Source organism: Bos mutus, chromosome 12 (assembly GCF_027580195.1).
Source record: "Bos mutus isolate GX-2022 chromosome 12, NWIPB_WYAK_1.1, whole genome shotgun sequence".
Taxonomy (NCBI): Eukaryota; Metazoa; Chordata; class Mammalia; order Artiodactyla; family Bovidae; genus Bos; species Bos mutus.
The window spans coordinates 21,334,584-21,351,337 of record NC_091628.1 but is presented as its reverse complement, the minus strand read 5'-3'; the positions used below and the strand labels follow the sequence as shown (position 1 = coordinate 21,351,337).

Below are 16,754 nucleotides of genomic sequence, written 5' to 3'. Positions count from 1 at the left end.
TTTTCCGCGTGGCGTCCTGGGTCCCGGCCCCCTCGTGGGTGGAGCCGTAGGGGGAATTGGGCATGGGGAGGGCGTGGCCTGTGATGGACAGTCGGTGCACCCGCCCTCGGCCCCCTCCCCCACCGAAGCCCCCGCTCAGGCGCCTCGGCCCCTATTCTAGAGCCCCGCCGCCGGTCGGAAACCAATGGGAGGCTCTTGCGCGTCTGGGATCGATTTTCCAGGTGCGGAGTTCACAACCGCAGCAGCTGCAGCGTTTCTGATCCGCGGCGCCCTGGAGTCAGGCGCGGAGCCCCAGAGGGAGCTGCGCAGAGCGGACCGGACGGTGACCCCCGCCACGGTGACCCCCGCCACGCCGCACCTTCCAGGCCGGCAGTGGGCGAGCCTGGGGATCTGCATCTCCGGCCCGGGTCTACGCGGCTTGCCCTGGCTCCTTCTCTCCCTTGGCACACGCCCAAGGCTGAAGACAGACCGAGGCCAGAGCGCACCGGTCAGGAGGTAGCGGAGATCGGTGAGGGGGGACGGGCTCGCCCCGCCTGGGTTCAGCTCGGCGGAGTACACTCGGGCACCGACAGACAGGCCCGTCTCCGGGTGTGGGTGAGGGTCTCCGGCCCACCCTCCCCTCAGGCTCTCATCCCTGCGCCCCCCAGGGCCAGGGGCAGAGTGGCGCGCAAGTTTGAATTAGCCGGTGGGGGTCGAGCTGCAGATTGCTCCTCTGAAATGCAGGTGCCGGATTGGGTTAGAACCGAACCACGAGGATGCCACCCACGGCGCGCTCCTCCTCTCCCTGGGTTTTAACACCGCGCTTCTCGTCCCCTGACCAGGTGACCTTGGGCTCCGGGCTGAATCACAGAAGAAATTAGTTCCTCCGCGAGATGAAGCCAGAGGAGGAGAGACCGATTACAGATCGCGAAAAGGCCAGCCGGAGAGTGAGTTACTTTCCCGGGGTGCTGTGTGCGCACACCTGCCTGGAGGACCTTCGGCGCTCACCTACCATCCTTGCTGCGCTTGGCGCGTGGTGTGCGCGGGGGAGGCTCCTCGGCGCGTGGTTTGTTAGAGAACACCCTTTAGAAAGGGCGTGCTATTAACTGGTTTTCAGTAACAGTTTAAAACCCAACAGTTTTCTGTTCGTCGGATGTTGAGGAGTTTGATGCTGGAGAGGTAAAGTGAGAGTTGACTTGTTTTGTAAGATCCCTAATTGCCCAGTTCGAGTAAATTAGCTGTCCTGAAAAGTTCTTCAAGAATTGGTGCATCGACCCCTTCATGGTCGTCCTGTGGTGGTGTTTTGTTGTTATTGTTTGTTTTTGAAGAACTATTTTGAGTTCATTAAAATTATGCAAGTAATTTAGTGTAGTCTCTTAAAAACAGGACACAAATATTTAGCACGAAAAGCAAATCTATTTTCCAGTGTTTTTCTGCTCATGTTCATAGGTCTTCATTCATTCAGCAAATACTTACTGAAAACTTAACATTTCTCAGGCACAGTTTTGGAAAAGGAAATGCAGTGGTGTTCACATATCTGTTATGTTAATGCATATCTATATCTCCAGAGAAATCTTTAGGTTCTTGTGTATGTGGTTTTAGAATATTTGTTAGTATTAATCGCTTAGTTGTGTCCAGTTCTTTGCGACCCCATGGACTGACTGTAGACTGCCAGGCTCCTCTGTCCATGGAATTTTCCAGGAGAGAATACTGGAGTAGGTGGCCATTCCCTTCTCCAGGGGGTCTTCCCCACCCGTGGATCTGAACCTGGGTCTCAGGCATTGCAGGAGGATTCTTCACCATCTGAGCCACCAGGGAAGGTTTTACCTAAAGGAGATCATATAGTGTGTGTGTGTGTGTGTGTGTGTGTGTGTGTGTGTGTGTTTTACCTAAAGGAGATCATGTAGTGTGTGTGTGTGTTCCAGTTTCACAGTATATTTTGGAGATTGTTTCATGTTAGTACATAAGTGTCCATGTAACTTAGTTTTGAGAGAGTCATTTCCTAGGCAGGTTGATAAGGAGCCTAGGGGTCCCCAAGGAGAAGGGGGTCTGGAATTCTCAAGGAGGAAGAAAGGACAATATCCTGCCTGAGGACAGTCTCTGAATTAAACCTGGCTAATTCTGTTATCTTAAAATGTAAATTATGGGAGTAGGTCTGGTGAGGTCTTTATAACCTCCAGACATTCTTTGGATTCATTGGAGAGTATATAACTTCATTGCTAACACTAGCAAGGGGGTACTCTTTCTGCCCCCTTATGATGCCTATGTCAGAAGCTTTCTCTATCTCCTTTATACTTTAATAAAACTTTATTATACAAAAGCTCTGAGCGATCAAGCCTCGTCTCTGGCCCTGGATTGAATTCTCGTCCGGGGGCCAAGGATCCCAGTGTCTTCGTGTGATTCAATAGCAACCTTTCAGTTTCACCTCTGCGCAGTATGGATGCTCCATAGTGTATTTCTTCTTTTCCCATGGGTAGACATTCTGATTGCTTCTATTTTTTCTCTCTCACAAATCATGCTGTAGTGGACATTGTTGTAGGTGATTTTTCATGCTGACCTTTGAGTATTTCTCTAGGATAGATACCTGTGCTTAGTCACTTCAGTCGTTTCCAACTCTCTACAACCCTATGGACTGTAGCCCCACACTAGGCTCCCTTGTCCAAGAGATTCTCTAGGCAGGAATACTGGAGTGGGTTGCCATTTCCTCCTCCAGGGGATCTTCCTGACCCAGGGATTGAACTCAAGTCTCCTGCATCTCCTGCATTGCAGGCAGATTCTTTACTGTTGAGCCACCGGGGAAGCCCAGGATAGACGCCTAGGCCAGGGTTGCTGATCTGAAGAGTAGACTGTGCCTTTCCTACAGATGGCTGAAATTCATTAGACAGCATTATTGCACTCCCTTTTGGGGTGAAATTCATCTAGGCCCTGGTTGTGTAGAAAGGAAGGAAAAATGCACTATGGATGGGCAGAGAGAGGCTGCTCAATAGTTTATTCTTACTGGGATGACTCTGCATTTAATGGAGGAGCAGGGAGAGCACCTGTGGGGAGGGCCAACTTGTAGAGAAGAAGAGACTTAAAACTCTTAGGGTGCCCTCACCGCTCTGTCCAGTAAAAAAAAATCCTTATCTTTCCAGGTCAAGCTCGAGACCTGCCTCTTCTTGAAACTCTGTAACTGTCTCTGTTCATGTCACGCCTCACCCTCTTCTGGATTCCACTGATAATGCTGCCAGCCAACATTATTGAGCTTCCTATGTGCTGAGCATTGTGTTGAAGCACTTTCTATTCCTCTGTGTACACGCTTATTTAATCCTCACAAAACCTTGTGATGTAGGCATTTTCTCATCTTCACCATTTATTTGAGTTTGTTTCAGTACAAGCATACCTTAGAGATACTGTGGCTTCGGTTCCAGACCACCACAGTAAAGCAAACAGGCTTTGTTTGGTTTCCCAGTACATATAAAAGTTATGTTTATACCATGCTGTCATGTGTAAAGAAGGCTGAACGCCGAAGAATTGATGCTTTTGAACTGTGGTGTTGGAGAAGACTCTTGAGAATTCCTTGGACTGCAAGGAGATCAAACCAATCCATCCTAAAGAAAATCAGTGCTGAATATTCTTTGGAAGAACTGATGCTGAAGCACCAATCCTTTGGCCACCTGATGCAAAGAGCTGACTCATTGGAAAAGACCCTGATGCTGGAAAAGATTGAAGGCAGGAGGAAATGGGGATGGCAGAGAATGAGATGGTTGGATGGCATCACCGACTCAATGGACATGAGTTTGAGCAAGCTCTGGGAGATGGTGAGGGACAGGGAGGCCTGGCGTGCTGCCGTTCATGGGGTCACAAAGAGTCGGACACGACTGAGCTACTGAACAACAACAAAGTGTACAATAACATTATGTTTAAAAAAATGTTCACATCCTAATTTAAAAATAACTTGATTGCTAAAAAATGCTAACCATCATCTGAACCTTCAATGAGTCATAACCTTTTTGCCAGTGGAGGGTCTTGCCACTACCAGCTGAGAATTGTCACTCGCCACATGATTCTACAAGTATGAAATCACCGGCCCCTGCAACCATTGCCCTTCAGCACACTCTGCAAAGAGTTCAGGGCAGAGATCAGGAATGAGGTACTCTGTGCTCTCAGAAAACTAGCAGAACAGGCCTTCAGATAGTTAGATACTTTCAGGAGATTTTATGAGCCCAGTTTCTTGGATCTTCTCATACCTAGGAAAACACTCAAATCGTTAGTGGAGACCTCTGCTCCATGTGACTGGCAGCAAGCAACCGTCTCAAAAGATGTATGCTTAACTGCATGTATCCCCCTTCCCTAAAATCATATATATATGCTGACTCCCCCCACTGTGCAGCAGTTCCTCAGAGCTATCTCATTGTAGGCCCACATGAAACTTAACTCACAACTCTCAGTCTGAGCTTTTTTTTTTTTTGGTCAATACCTCATCGTTAATGGATGCTGACCCATCAGGGTGGTGTTTGCTGAAGGTTGAGGGTGGCTGTGGCAATTTCTTAAAATAAGACAACAGTGAAGTTTGCCATACTGATTGACTCTTCCTTTATGAACGATTTCTCTGTTTGATAGCATTTTACCCACAGGAGAACTTCTTTCAAAACTGGAGTCAGTCCTCTCAAACCCTGCCACGACTTGATCAACTAATTTGATAAAGCTTATGTAACGTTCTAAATCCTTTTTTGTCATTTCAGCAGGTCTTCACAGCATCTATACTGGGAGTAGATTACATCTATGAGCAAACCACAGTCTTTGTTCATCCATAAGAAGCAGCTGCTCTTCCATGAAAGTTTATCATAAGATTGCAGCAATTTAGTCACTTCTTCAGGCTCCCCTTTAATTCTCCTTCGCTTGTTTTTCCCTGCTAGCTCACCTGGTAAAGAATCCGCCTGCAATGCAGGAGACCCTGGTCCGATTCCTGGGTCAGGAAGATCCGCTGGAGAAGGGATAGGCTACCCACTCCAGTATTCTTGGGCTTCCCTTGTGGCTCAGCTGGTAAAGAATCCACCTGCAATGCGGGAGACCTGGGTTCAATCCCTGTGTTGGGAGGATTCCCTAGAGAAGGGAAAGGCTACACACTCCAGTCTTCTGGCCTGGAGAATTCCATGGCTGTATAGTCCATGGGGTCGCAAAGAGTCAGACACTACTGAGCGACGGGTTCAATCCCTGTGTTGGGAAGATTCCCTAGAGAAGGGAAAGGCTACACACTCCAGTCTTCTGGCCTGGAGAATTCCATGGCTATATAGTCCATGGGGTCTCAAAGAGTCGGACATGACTGAGCGACTTTCACTCACTCACTCACGCTTGCTTTTCCACCACATCTGCAGTTACTTTCCTCATTAAAGTCTTGAACCCCTCAAAGTCATCCTTGAGGGTTGAAATCAATTTCTTCCAAATTCCTGATAACACTGGTATGTTGACCTGTTCCCATGAGTCGTGTGTGTGTGTAGTTGCTCAGTCGTGTCTGACTGTTTGCGACCCCATGGACTGTAGCTCACCAGGCTCTGCCCATTGAATTCTCCAGGCAAGAATACTGGAATGGGTTGCCATTTCCTTCTCCAGGGGATTGAACCCAGTCTCCCCACATTGTAGGCAGATTCTTTGTTGTCTGAACCACCAGGGAAACCCATGAGTCATGAATGTTCCTGAGAAGAGTAAACAAATAATGTTATTCTGATGCTGAGAAGTGTGGTGAAGTACATGAATCTTGGGAGAGGCATTAGGATGACATGGAAGTGGAGGGCCTCTTTTAAGCAGGTGATCGGGGAGTTCTTCCTGGAGGAGATGGCATTTGCGCGGAGACCCAAGTGATTCAGATTTGGGGGAAAGTGTTCTAGGTTGAAGAACCAGGGGGTGTCAAGCTTCTAAGTTAGGAGTGACCTGAATTGTCTGAGGAGCGATAAGAAAGCCAGAGTGGCTGGAGCAGAGGGAGGTGGGGGAAAAGGTAGAACACGAGGTCAGTGTTCATCATCTTTACAGAGAGAAGTTAGGTAGCTTTCTGGAAGTCCTGCAGCTGGTAAGGGGCAGATCTGGGATTGAGTCCCAGCTTGGCCTTTCTTGCTTTCTCAGATATGTATTTTCTTCCAAACTTACTTGGCAATTGGTCATATACCAATTGCCTTTGATCAAACTTTTCTTTGCAATATAGTTTTGAACAGAGCTTTCCTTTGCAACTCTGCGCTTCTTGAAAGTAGATACCAGGTTATAACCATTTAAAAACTACTCTGTGGAGAAGGAAATGGCAACCCACTCCAGTATTCTTGCCTGAAGGATCCCATGTACAGAGGAGCCTGGCAGGATACAGTCTGTGGGGTCACAAGAGACAGATACGACTTGGTGACTAACCCACCACCACCTTAAGTGGGCTTCCCTGGTGGCTCAGACTGCAAAGAATCTGCCTGCAATGTGGGAGACCCAGGTTCGATCCCTGGGTCAGGAAGATCCCCTGGCGAAGGGAATGGCTACCCACTCCAGTATTCTTGCCTGGAGAATTCCATGAACAGAGGAGCCTTGAGGGCTATAGTCCATGGGGTTGCAAAGAATCAGACACGACTGAGTGACTAACACGCATAAAATGCCTACTAATCAGAGATACAATTCACCAGCCAAGAGTTTAGAGCCGGTTACCACTGCCTTAAGGAGCTCCCCTGACTCATTAGAGAATGAAGTGTCTAAATGACATTCCAGTGCCTGTAGAAGACAAATGTTTGTGTAAAAGAGTTGATATAGTTTATAAAGTTTGTAATAATTTATATGGTTTATATCACTTCTGTACTCACTGAGTGTCAGGTGCTGTGCTGAGCTCTTTATGTGATTAATAGCTTTTTATTCCCCTATCAACCCTGTGGGATAAGACTACATTTAACTGATGAGAAAGTGAGCCCAGAGAGGCATGGTCCTTTGTTGATCATCACACTGCCAGGGAGTGACAGAAATGAGACCAATCCCAGGTCTGGCTGTGGCCAAAGTCCACAGTGTAACTAACAAGTTCTGCTTGTCATTTTTAAGAAAGGGGCCAAGGAATCCCTTGAGGAAATATGGACAGGAAAATGCCAAAATTTTAGGCTAATTGTGCTTTTACAATACTTTCTGTATAAATCTTGAAAATGAAGTAATTCTAGAGCAGGAAGGACTTTGATAACATCTAAGCCCCAGCCCCCTCCTTTTATTGATGAGGGCCCGAGACTCAAGAACTCTCGCAAAGTCACAGAGATACAAAGCCAGAACCACTGCCAACTGAAGTTTTGTTCCAGAACTCCATGGCACTTTTTGGTAGCGGTGCAACCCAAGTCATATAGCAATTTGGATTATAAGTGAAAACATCTATATCTAATTCCAAACTATAAATTTTGTTATCTGTGTGGAGCTCAATAAACCTTCCTTTGCTGAAATTATCCTTTTGGACTGTATTACGATAGCTTAAAGGTCATTTATTCATGCTTGCTGAAACATTTTCAATGACTGGATGAAAATATTTATGTTTACACTGTTTCCTGATTTTTAATGTATCCTTTGGGTTTAAAAAAAATCACTTGTCATCCTGTTTGTCTTTAAAGATACTGTTTTATTGAAGGGAAAAAAAGAGATGTACTTCTTAAAAGCCAAAAAAAAAAAAAAAACCCTACTCTGCACAGCATATAGTAGGTGCACCACAGTGGCTCTTGAAGAAAGAATTAGACCATGATCCCCTCCTCTGGTCTTCTCTTCAGAGGCCTCCCCGTGGGGCGGCAGTGACCCTTCCTGAATAGGAGGTGGCCGGTGACCTGGCCATTGGCCTTCAGTCCACGAACACTGGAGCACCTTCTGTTCACTTGTGGGGGCCGAGCAGAGGGATGCAGAGATGAACAGAGGTCCGCCCCATGCTCTTGGAGCCGGCGGTCATAGGTGCTGGAGCAGAGTTGTCCTTACAGGGTAGGTCGCACAGACAAGGGTGACCGCCTCTCCTGGGAGGGGGGGGTGCAGAAAGCACTCCAGAGGCAGTGGTGAGGTCCTGGAGAAGGAGTGGGCGTTGGCCGGACTCACAGTGGACTGGAAGGAAGGATGTTGCCGGTGGAGACTAGCATGTACAAAGGCCCAAGGACAGGACTGGAAGGATGCATTTGGGAGGCTGTGAGTGGCTTGGAAAGTGATCATGGAAGGCCCGGTTTTTCAGATCAGGAGTTTGGACTTTACGCCCAAGATTGGAGAGTTTGAGCATAGGACAACAGTCTTGAGACACTCAAGGGAGTGGAGCTGTTGGAACCTCGCTAGAGGCCTTGGACAATGACCTGCACCATCCAGACTGCAGGTGGCTGAAGAGCCTAAAGAGGAACTGGGAGACGGCTGTTTTGTCCCTTTTTTTGTGGAGTCTACACTCCTGAGGGTCCTAATGTCAGAGGCCGGTGGTTATCTTGACAGCCCCAACACAGAGCACATTTGGTACTGTAGTAACTGGGGAATACATTACAGGGGTGTGAGCGTGCTGGCTTTATAAATGTGTTTTTATCTGACATGCATTCTCTTCTCCATTGCAAGCATGGGGATGGGTCAGTGACATGAGCGCTGTTCACTGATAGCATAGCACAGATAGCGAGGACATATCCGAGATGAAGTATGTGCAGTGTTATTTCTATCTGTAGAGTTGGAATCACTGCCAAGTGGAATTCTGGAATGTTTGTGACTTTTTTTTTCTTAATTAGGTTAAAGGAGAAAATCTGAGCAGATCAAAGGTTGATGAGATAAAAGTAGAGGGCAGAGCAGAGAGTGACTCTTACTGTGATGTAACTAACCCTGCAAATAAGAGTTTTAAAACACCAGTAATTGTGAAATCCATGGTGCTTGAATCTTGTAGCAGCTTTGTTGAAAGCCTGGTTCCTCCCCAAACTAAAAGCCACCCCCAGCATCGGGCATTAGAAACATTTAAAATTCATTGGGAAATTGCTATTATAAAAGTAATTTACCTCTGTAACAAAAATCTGGAAAATAAAGACCAAAAGGGGCAACTTACTTCTTTTCCTGCCACTCTCAGGATTGTTAAAAAAAAAAAAATTCAACTGAGTAAAGATCTAATTGGTGGGGAATTCCCTGGTGTTCCAGTGGTTAAGATTCTGGGCTTCTAGTACAGAGGGCCCGGGTTCCATCCCTTGTCAGGGAACTAGACCCCACATGCTGCAAACAGGAGTTCACGTGCTGCAACCAAAACTCGGTGCAGCCGAACAAATAAATTAATTACAAAAAAGATCTAATTGGCTTTATTTAATTATTCACGAATCAGTCAGCCTCCTATCTTCACAGAAAGAAAGGGGCTCCAAGGAGCTGCACAAAGTGGAGGATGTATAGGCATAGGAGAGACAGGGCAAGTTATTCTAGCAAAGAGACGATTGTTTCAGGTCAGGTCGCCTTCCTATTGGGGAAAGCAGGGGTCTGTCAGGCAGATTACTCGACTAGTGCTGCCCAGCTGGTTGCAGACGTGACTGGTTGAAGGTCATGCTGTTCCCGGAAGAGACTGAAGGTGCAGTTAGGTTACATATTATGTCTTGTTTGCTGATGTGGGGTTGAGCGTAGGTGACTCCCTAAGGGGTGTGTTGTTTCTTTTTAACAGGATGACTGTCATAAGTCTGTTCGTAAACTTCCTTTGTTTGCTTTTGTTGCACTAGCTGTTGGTTTTTAGAATTAAAACATACCTTCTTGCAATTCGAAGAGAATTGGCATTTAACATCTTTGTCGTATTTTATCCCAATGTCTTCTTCATTTTTTTCCCCTCTAAACCCAGTGGTGTGAACATTATAGATATACTTTTTAAAAACTATTTTAAAAGCTATCTATCAATGGGTTTGTTGTTGTTATTATTACCATTATCGAGTCTCTGGCCTCTCTTTCTCTGTCCCAACAGACTCTTGGTTTCATTTGAATAATTCTTTCACTGGCATGCTGGACTTTTTTGTCCCTCCATCCTGTTGCTCCAGCATCAGCATACAAACTGCCCTCTCTTCTCCTCACCGGAGCCACAGAATTGCCACGGAAATTCAGGCAACCGCGTGGCCGTTGCCCCTGACAATTTGTTTCTAATCTCGGTGGTGCCTGCAAATGCCTTCGTCTCATTAGTCAACCTGTGAGTCAGTCTTTCAAGCCTTCGCCACCGGCAGCAAGCCCTCTGCTTAGTCTCTGTCTTCCCTTCTCAACAAATGGCCTCACTTCTTACCTGGAGAAAATGGACACCACCGCGTGTGATTTTCTTCGACTTCCTGCCTGTCTCTCTGCACCTTCTCTCCACATTTTGTGTAGCTCTCCAGTCCGTTTTCATTGCCCATCCCTCGTCTCAGGAAGCCCGCCTTCCTTTCAAGGTCCTCCCATCTCCCTTCCTCTCTGCTGGTTCTGGAGCCTTTGTTGGCCTGATCGGGTCTTGCTTTGTCTTCTCTTCGCCTCTAGTCTTTCCCTCTCTCTGCAGGCTTTTCTCCTTCAGCCTTATAAAGCCGTCCATCTGCCTTCACCCTGAAGTCTCCTGGCCTCGTGTCTCCCGCTGGCTGTTGTACTACTTCTGTCTCTCCTCTTCTCAGCCTTTGAGGAAGAATCCTCTGTACTTGCTTGTCTCCACGCCTCCACTCACTTTAACACTTTCCCTTTATTATTATTAGTTTATTGAATATAAATGACGTTGATATATAAACATGCACACATACGTAGATAGTTATAAAGCATAATAAACCAGAGAACACCTGACCCAAGAACAGGAGAATTATCAATGTCATGGCTTCTTGGCATTGAGGGAACTCGGCTGTATCCTCCTTGTCTTCTTGTGTCACCCGGAGAAATACCCACTACAGAGGTAACTACCAGCCTCAATTTTGTGCTTGTTGTAACCCAACTTTTTGGGGGTGTGTGTGTGTGTCTTACCACATATATGAATGCCTGAATTATATATTATTTAGTTTTTTGGTTGTTTCTGAGCTTTGTGAAAATGATATTAAAGTGTGTTTAGTTTTCTGGGGCTAGCTTGTCTCAGAGGAACACTGTGTTTCTAAGATCCACAGCGGTGCAGTGTGCTGTTGGGAAGGTAGCACATTTTATCCATTCTCCTTGAAAGACTTGGTGAGCTTTGTAGGTTTCTGCAGTCTGTCCACTTCTGTTGCCTCATCACGCTCCCAAAATCTTTTTTGTTTGGGCTTCCATGAATGTCAAAGGCATATCCTCTCTAATTCTTATTTTAATGGTCTCTCTACTACATTAAAAAAAAAAAGCTTGATTGAGATATGATTCACATACCATGAAAATCCCAGGTATGTGCAAACATCTTCACAATCAATTTGGGGACATTTTCATCACCTGAGAAAGAAATCCTACCCACGCTAGCTATCACCCCCCTACTCCCCCACAATCTTCCCAAGACCCCTGTGCCTGAGCAACCTCTACTTTCTGTCTCTATAGATTTTCCTATTGTGAACATTTTGTATAGATGGAGTCTTTGTCTTCTTCCTGATCTTAGGGGGAAAGCTTTCAGCCTTTCACCATGAAATAGGATGTTAGCTGTGGGTTTTTCACGCTCTTTATCAGGTTGAGGAAATTCCCTCTACCTCCTAATTTCTCGAGTGTTTTTATATGAAAAGATTTTGGATTTGGTCAGATGTTTTCTCAGTGTCTATTGAGGTAACCATGTGTCTTTTACTTTTTATTCTGTTGATATGATGTATTGTTGTTTGGTCACTAAGTCATGTCTGACTCTACAACCCCATGGACTGTAGCCCCCCAGGCTCCTTGGTGCATGGAACTTCCTAGGCAAGAATACTGGAGCGGGTTGCCATTTCCTGCTCCAAATGGTGTATTACATTAATTCATTTTTGGATGTTAAGCCAAACTTGGATTCCTGGGACAAATCCTACTTGGTCATGGCATGTAGCCCTTTTTTACGTGTTGCTGGATTTGGTTACCTACTGTTTCGTACAGGAATTTTGTGTCCATATTCATGAAAGATACTAGATTGTTTTTCTCGTTTCTCTTGTTTTCTTGTCATGTCTTTTCTGGTTTTGATATCAGGGTAATACTGGTCTCAGAATGAGTTGAGAAGTGCTCCCTTCTTACAAATGTTTGATAGAATTCAATGTTGAAGCTGTCTGAGCTTGAGCTTTCTTTTGGAGGAAATTTTTTATTATTACTAATTGAGTATCTTGTTACAGGTCGGTTCAGAGTATCTATTTCTTGAGTCAGTTTTGGTAGTTTGTGTATTCTAAGGAATTTGTCTGTTTCATTTAAGGTATCTAATTTGTTGGTATATAGTTAGTTGTTCTTGGTGAAAAAGCTGGCTTGAAACTCAGTATTAAAAAGACTAAGATCATGGCATCTGGTCTTATCACTCCATGGCAAATACAAGGGGAAAAAGTAGAAGCAGTGACAGATTTTCATTTCTTGGGCTCCAAAATCACTGTGGATGGTGACTGCAGCCATGAAATTAAAAGATGCTTGCTTCTTGGAAGGAAAGCTATGACAAACCTAGACAGTGTATTGAAAAGTAGAGACAGCACTTTGCCGACGATATAGTCAATGGTTTTTCCAGTAGTTATGTATGGTTGTGAGAGTTGAACCACAAAGAAGGCTGAGTGCCAAAGAATTGATGCTTTTGAACTGTGGTGTTGGAGAAGACTCTTGAGAATCCCTTGGACTGCAAGGGATCCAACCAGTCATTGGAAGGACTGATGCTGAAGCTCCCATCCTTTGGCCACCTGATGCAAAGAGCTGACTCATTTGAAAAGACCCTGATGCTGGGAAAGATTGAGGGCAAAAGAAGGGGACAACAGAGAGATGGTTACATAGCATCACTGACTCAATGGACATGAGTTTGAGCAAACTCTGGGAGATAGTGAAGGACAGAGGAGCCTCACGTGCCACAGTCCATGGGATTGCAAAGAGTTGAACACGACTTAGTGACTGAACAACAACAAAAAGTTGTTTCTTGGTGTTCCTTTAAAATCTTTATTTCTGTAAGATAAGTAATAATCATCTTTCGTTTCTAATTCTAATAATTTTCGTCTTCTGCCTTTTTTTCACAGATCATTCTAGCTAAAGGTTTGTCAATTTTGTTGGTCTTTTCAAAGAGTCAGCTTTTGGTTTTGACAGTTTCCTCTATTTCTCTATTCTGTCTTTTGCTATTCCACTCTAATCTTTTTTATTTTCTTTTGAGTGTGTTGAATTGTGTTCTCTAATAGATATGTTGAAGTCTTGAGTCCTGGTACCTGTGAATGTGATATTACGTGGAAATAGGATCTTCTGCAGATCTAATCAGTTAAATTAAAATGAGGTGCTACTGCATTATGTGTGTGTGTGCTTAGTCACTCAGTCGTGTCTGACTCTTTATGACTCTTATAGACTGTAGCCCTCCAGGTTCCTCTATCCATGGGATTCTCCAGGCAAAACTACTGCAGTGGGTTTCCATTTCCTTTTCCAGGATATCTTCCCAACCTGGGATCGAACCCATGTCTCCTGCATTGCAGGCAGATTCTTTACCATCTGAGCCACCAGGGAGGCCCCCTTACTGCATTATAACGGGCCCTGAGTCCAGTCACTGATGTTGGTATAAGGACACCATGTGAACACACAGAGAAGAGGAGGCCATGTGGTTACAGAGACAGATTGGAGGGATGCTTCCATAAACCAAGAAATGCTAAAGCTTGCCAGCATCCACCAGGAGGTAGGAGAGGGATGTGGAAGAGATTCTTCTTCAGGGTCCCCAAAAAGGAAAATCTTGACTTCTAGCCTCAAGAGCTGTGAGAGATTAAATTTCTAATACTCAGTGTATGGTATTTTGTTACCTCATAGGACACTGATACACCTCCCTTCTGCTTGCTTTAGGTTTCGTCTTTCTTTTCCAGTATCTTAGGCAGAAATTTGGATTATTGATTTGAGATCCTTTTTTCTTAATGGAGAAATTCACAGCTGTAAGTTTCTCTCTAAGCACTGCCTTACCTGCATCCCATAAGTTTTGTCTTATCGTGTGTTGTGTCTTCATTTTCATTTATCTCAAAGTATTTCCTAAACTCCTGTTGATTTCTTCTGTGACCCTTTGGTTATTTCGGAGTGTGTTGTTTGATTTCCATGTATTTGTAAATGTCCCCAAATTCTTTCTGTTACTGATTTCTGATTCCATTGTTGTCAGAGATCATACTTTGTGTTGCTTCTGTTATTTTAAGTGAACTGAGGTTTGTTTTATGGCCTAGCATGTGGTGAAGCCTAGAGAACGCTCATGTGTACCTGAAAAGAATGAATATTATACAGTTGTTGGGAGGAGGGTTCTGTAGATATGTTAGTTGTTCATATTTTCTCTCTTGTGAGTCTGATACCAATTTCAGTGTGTGTTTTTTTCCTCCTACACCAAACAATTCTCGGGCACCAGTGGGTGTCCTACAATTTAATGCATTTGTGATAGTGTGTATCTGGAGAGAGCATCAGCTGCCATGGGTTAAGGACTCAGTCCTGCAAGACGGGCCCCTTTGTCCTTCCACTTCAGACACCAGTCACAAGTCCGGGTCATCACCTGTGCTTCTTTGGGTTTCATTTGCTAAGAGGGCCCACAACTCAGACACATTTATCTACTAGATTAGCGGTGTGTTACAAAAGGGTACAACTCAGGAACTGCAGGAAGACAAAGATGCATTCGGCAAGTTATATGGGAAGGGCCACAGAGCTTCCATGGTCTCTGGTCACGCCATTCTCCCCAAGTCTTCACATGGTCACCAGCCTGGAAAGTCTAGAAAACCAGTCCTCTGGGGTTGTTATGGAGGCATGAATGATTAAATCATTGGCTGTCAGTGGTTGAACTTGATCTCCAGACACTCTATCCTCCCCAGAGTGTTCGGTGGGACTAAATGTTTGAACCCTGGAATCATCTCTTGGTTCCCCTGGCAACCAGCCCCTATCCTTGGGTCTTTTAGAAGTCACCTCTCTAGCTGTGACAAAAGACACCTTTATCATTTTTTCTAGCACTCTGGAAATTCCAAGAGTTTTAGGACCTCTGTGCCAGAAAGGGAATGGAGACCAAATACATATGTCTTATTATAAGACAACAGTATCACATATTTTCTGCTTGATCTTCTGCCTAGTTTTTTTGTCTGTTATTAACAGTGGAATTGAAGTATCCAGCTGATACTGTTGAATTATCTTTCTTTCCATTTCTGTCAGTTCTTGGTTCATCTGTATTTGTATTCTCTTATCAGAGAGCATATGTTTATGACTTTTCTATCTTCCTGGCAGATTGACTTTTATCATTATAAAAGGTCCCTTTGTTTCTGATAACAGTCTCTGCTTTAAAGTCCATCTTGCTTGGCACTGGGCTTCCTAGGCGGTGCAGTGGTAAAGAACCCACCTGCCCATGCAGGAGACACAAGACACTCGGGTGTAATCCCTGGGTTGGGAAGATCCCCTGGAGAAGGAAATGGCAACCCACTCCAGTATTCTTGCCTGGAGAATCCCATGGACAGAGGAGCCTGGCGCGACTATAGTCCATGGGGTCGCAGAGAGTCAGCTGCAGCTGAGCAGGAGCACGAGGGTTAGGCGGCCTCTCACCCGGCACTGGCAGCACACTCCAAGGAGCAGACAAATAAATGGAAGGCTCTTACAGGTGGACGGGTGGGCAGTGAAGGTATCAGCACAAAAAAGGGGAGATTATTTGGGGCTAGGACATCTTTGAGAAAGCAATGGCACCCCACTCTAGTACTCTTGCCTGGAAAATCCCATGGATGGAGGAACCTGGAAGGCTGCAGTCCATGGGGTTGCTGAGGGTCAGACACGACTGAGCGACTTCACTTTCACGTATTGGAGAAGGAAATGGCAACCCACTCCAGTGTTCTTGCCTGGAGAATCCCAGGGACCAGGGAGCCTGGTGGGCTGCCGTCTATGGGGTCGCACAGAGTTGGACACGACTGAAGTGACTTAGCAGCAGCAGGACATCTTTTGAGGGGCAGGGATCTTTTAACTATAAGAATATTTGCTCTAAAATGAGAAGTCTTTTTTTTTTCAACTAGAGTATAATTGTTTTAAAATGTTGTATTAGTTTCTGCTGTACAACAGTGTGAATCAGCTATATGTATACATATATCCCTTCCCTCTTGAGCCTTCTTCCCAGCTCCCACGCCCACCCGCTCTGGGTTGTCACAGAGCACCTAGCTGAGCTCCCTGTGCTATACGGCATCTTCCTACTACCTACCTATTTTACACATGGTCATATATATCTGTTGGTCCCAGTCTCCCATTCATTCCACCCTCCCCTTCTCCCCCCAGCTTCGTCCGCAGGGACATCAGTTCTCTCACTTCACTATCTCTTTGTCTCTGTTCCTGTGCAGGGAACCCCTTCTTGCAGGTGACCTCACTAATTTTGATTAGGAAATTTCAGATTGGCTCTTTTATAGGTCACCTTTTTGAGAGGGGTTGAAACTACAATTAAGCCTTGATTTGCAGGAGTCGGGGGCAAATGACTGCATTGGGCACTTGTTATTTCTTTCTAACAGTAGCATCTGAGCTTAGACTGCTGGCTTGGAGGGAAAAGGAATGTGTGAGTGAAAGAGAGAGCCAGCTTTGCATGGGGCACTTTCTGAATGTTGACTGTCTGAAAGTTAGCAGTCGGTGTTTGGTAGCAAGCAAATAAAGTAAGCTGTTTTTAGTACTCTCTGTAATTCATTCAACAAATAGTTACTAAGAAACTTTAAAATAGACGCACTGTTTTTGTGCTGGGAATACAGTGCTGAGTGAAGAAAACAGACAATTCCCACCCTTGTGAAACTTAC

At 45.2% G+C, this 16,754-nt stretch overlaps 1 protein-coding gene across 3 annotated transcripts in view; it reads left to right on the top strand.

The window, feature by feature from the left end:
- The first annotated feature begins 35 nt into the window (after positions 1 to 35).
- ATP7B (ATPase copper transporting beta) overlaps positions 36 to 16,754 on the top strand; it is a 74,079-nt gene continuing 57,360 nt past the window's right edge. The window contains exons 1-2 of one of the 3 annotated variants that reach the window (XM_070380356.1): positions 36 to 221; positions 822 to 926. In XM_070380356.1, coding sequence (XP_070236457.1) covers positions 873 to 926 — 54 coding nt within the window. In that variant the 5' untranslated portion in view covers positions 36 to 221; positions 822 to 872. Of the gene's footprint in view, positions 509 to 821; positions 927 to 16,754 lie in introns of all 3 variants that reach the window. The other 2 variants (XM_070380354.1, XM_070380355.1) reach the window with 2 other exon arrangements.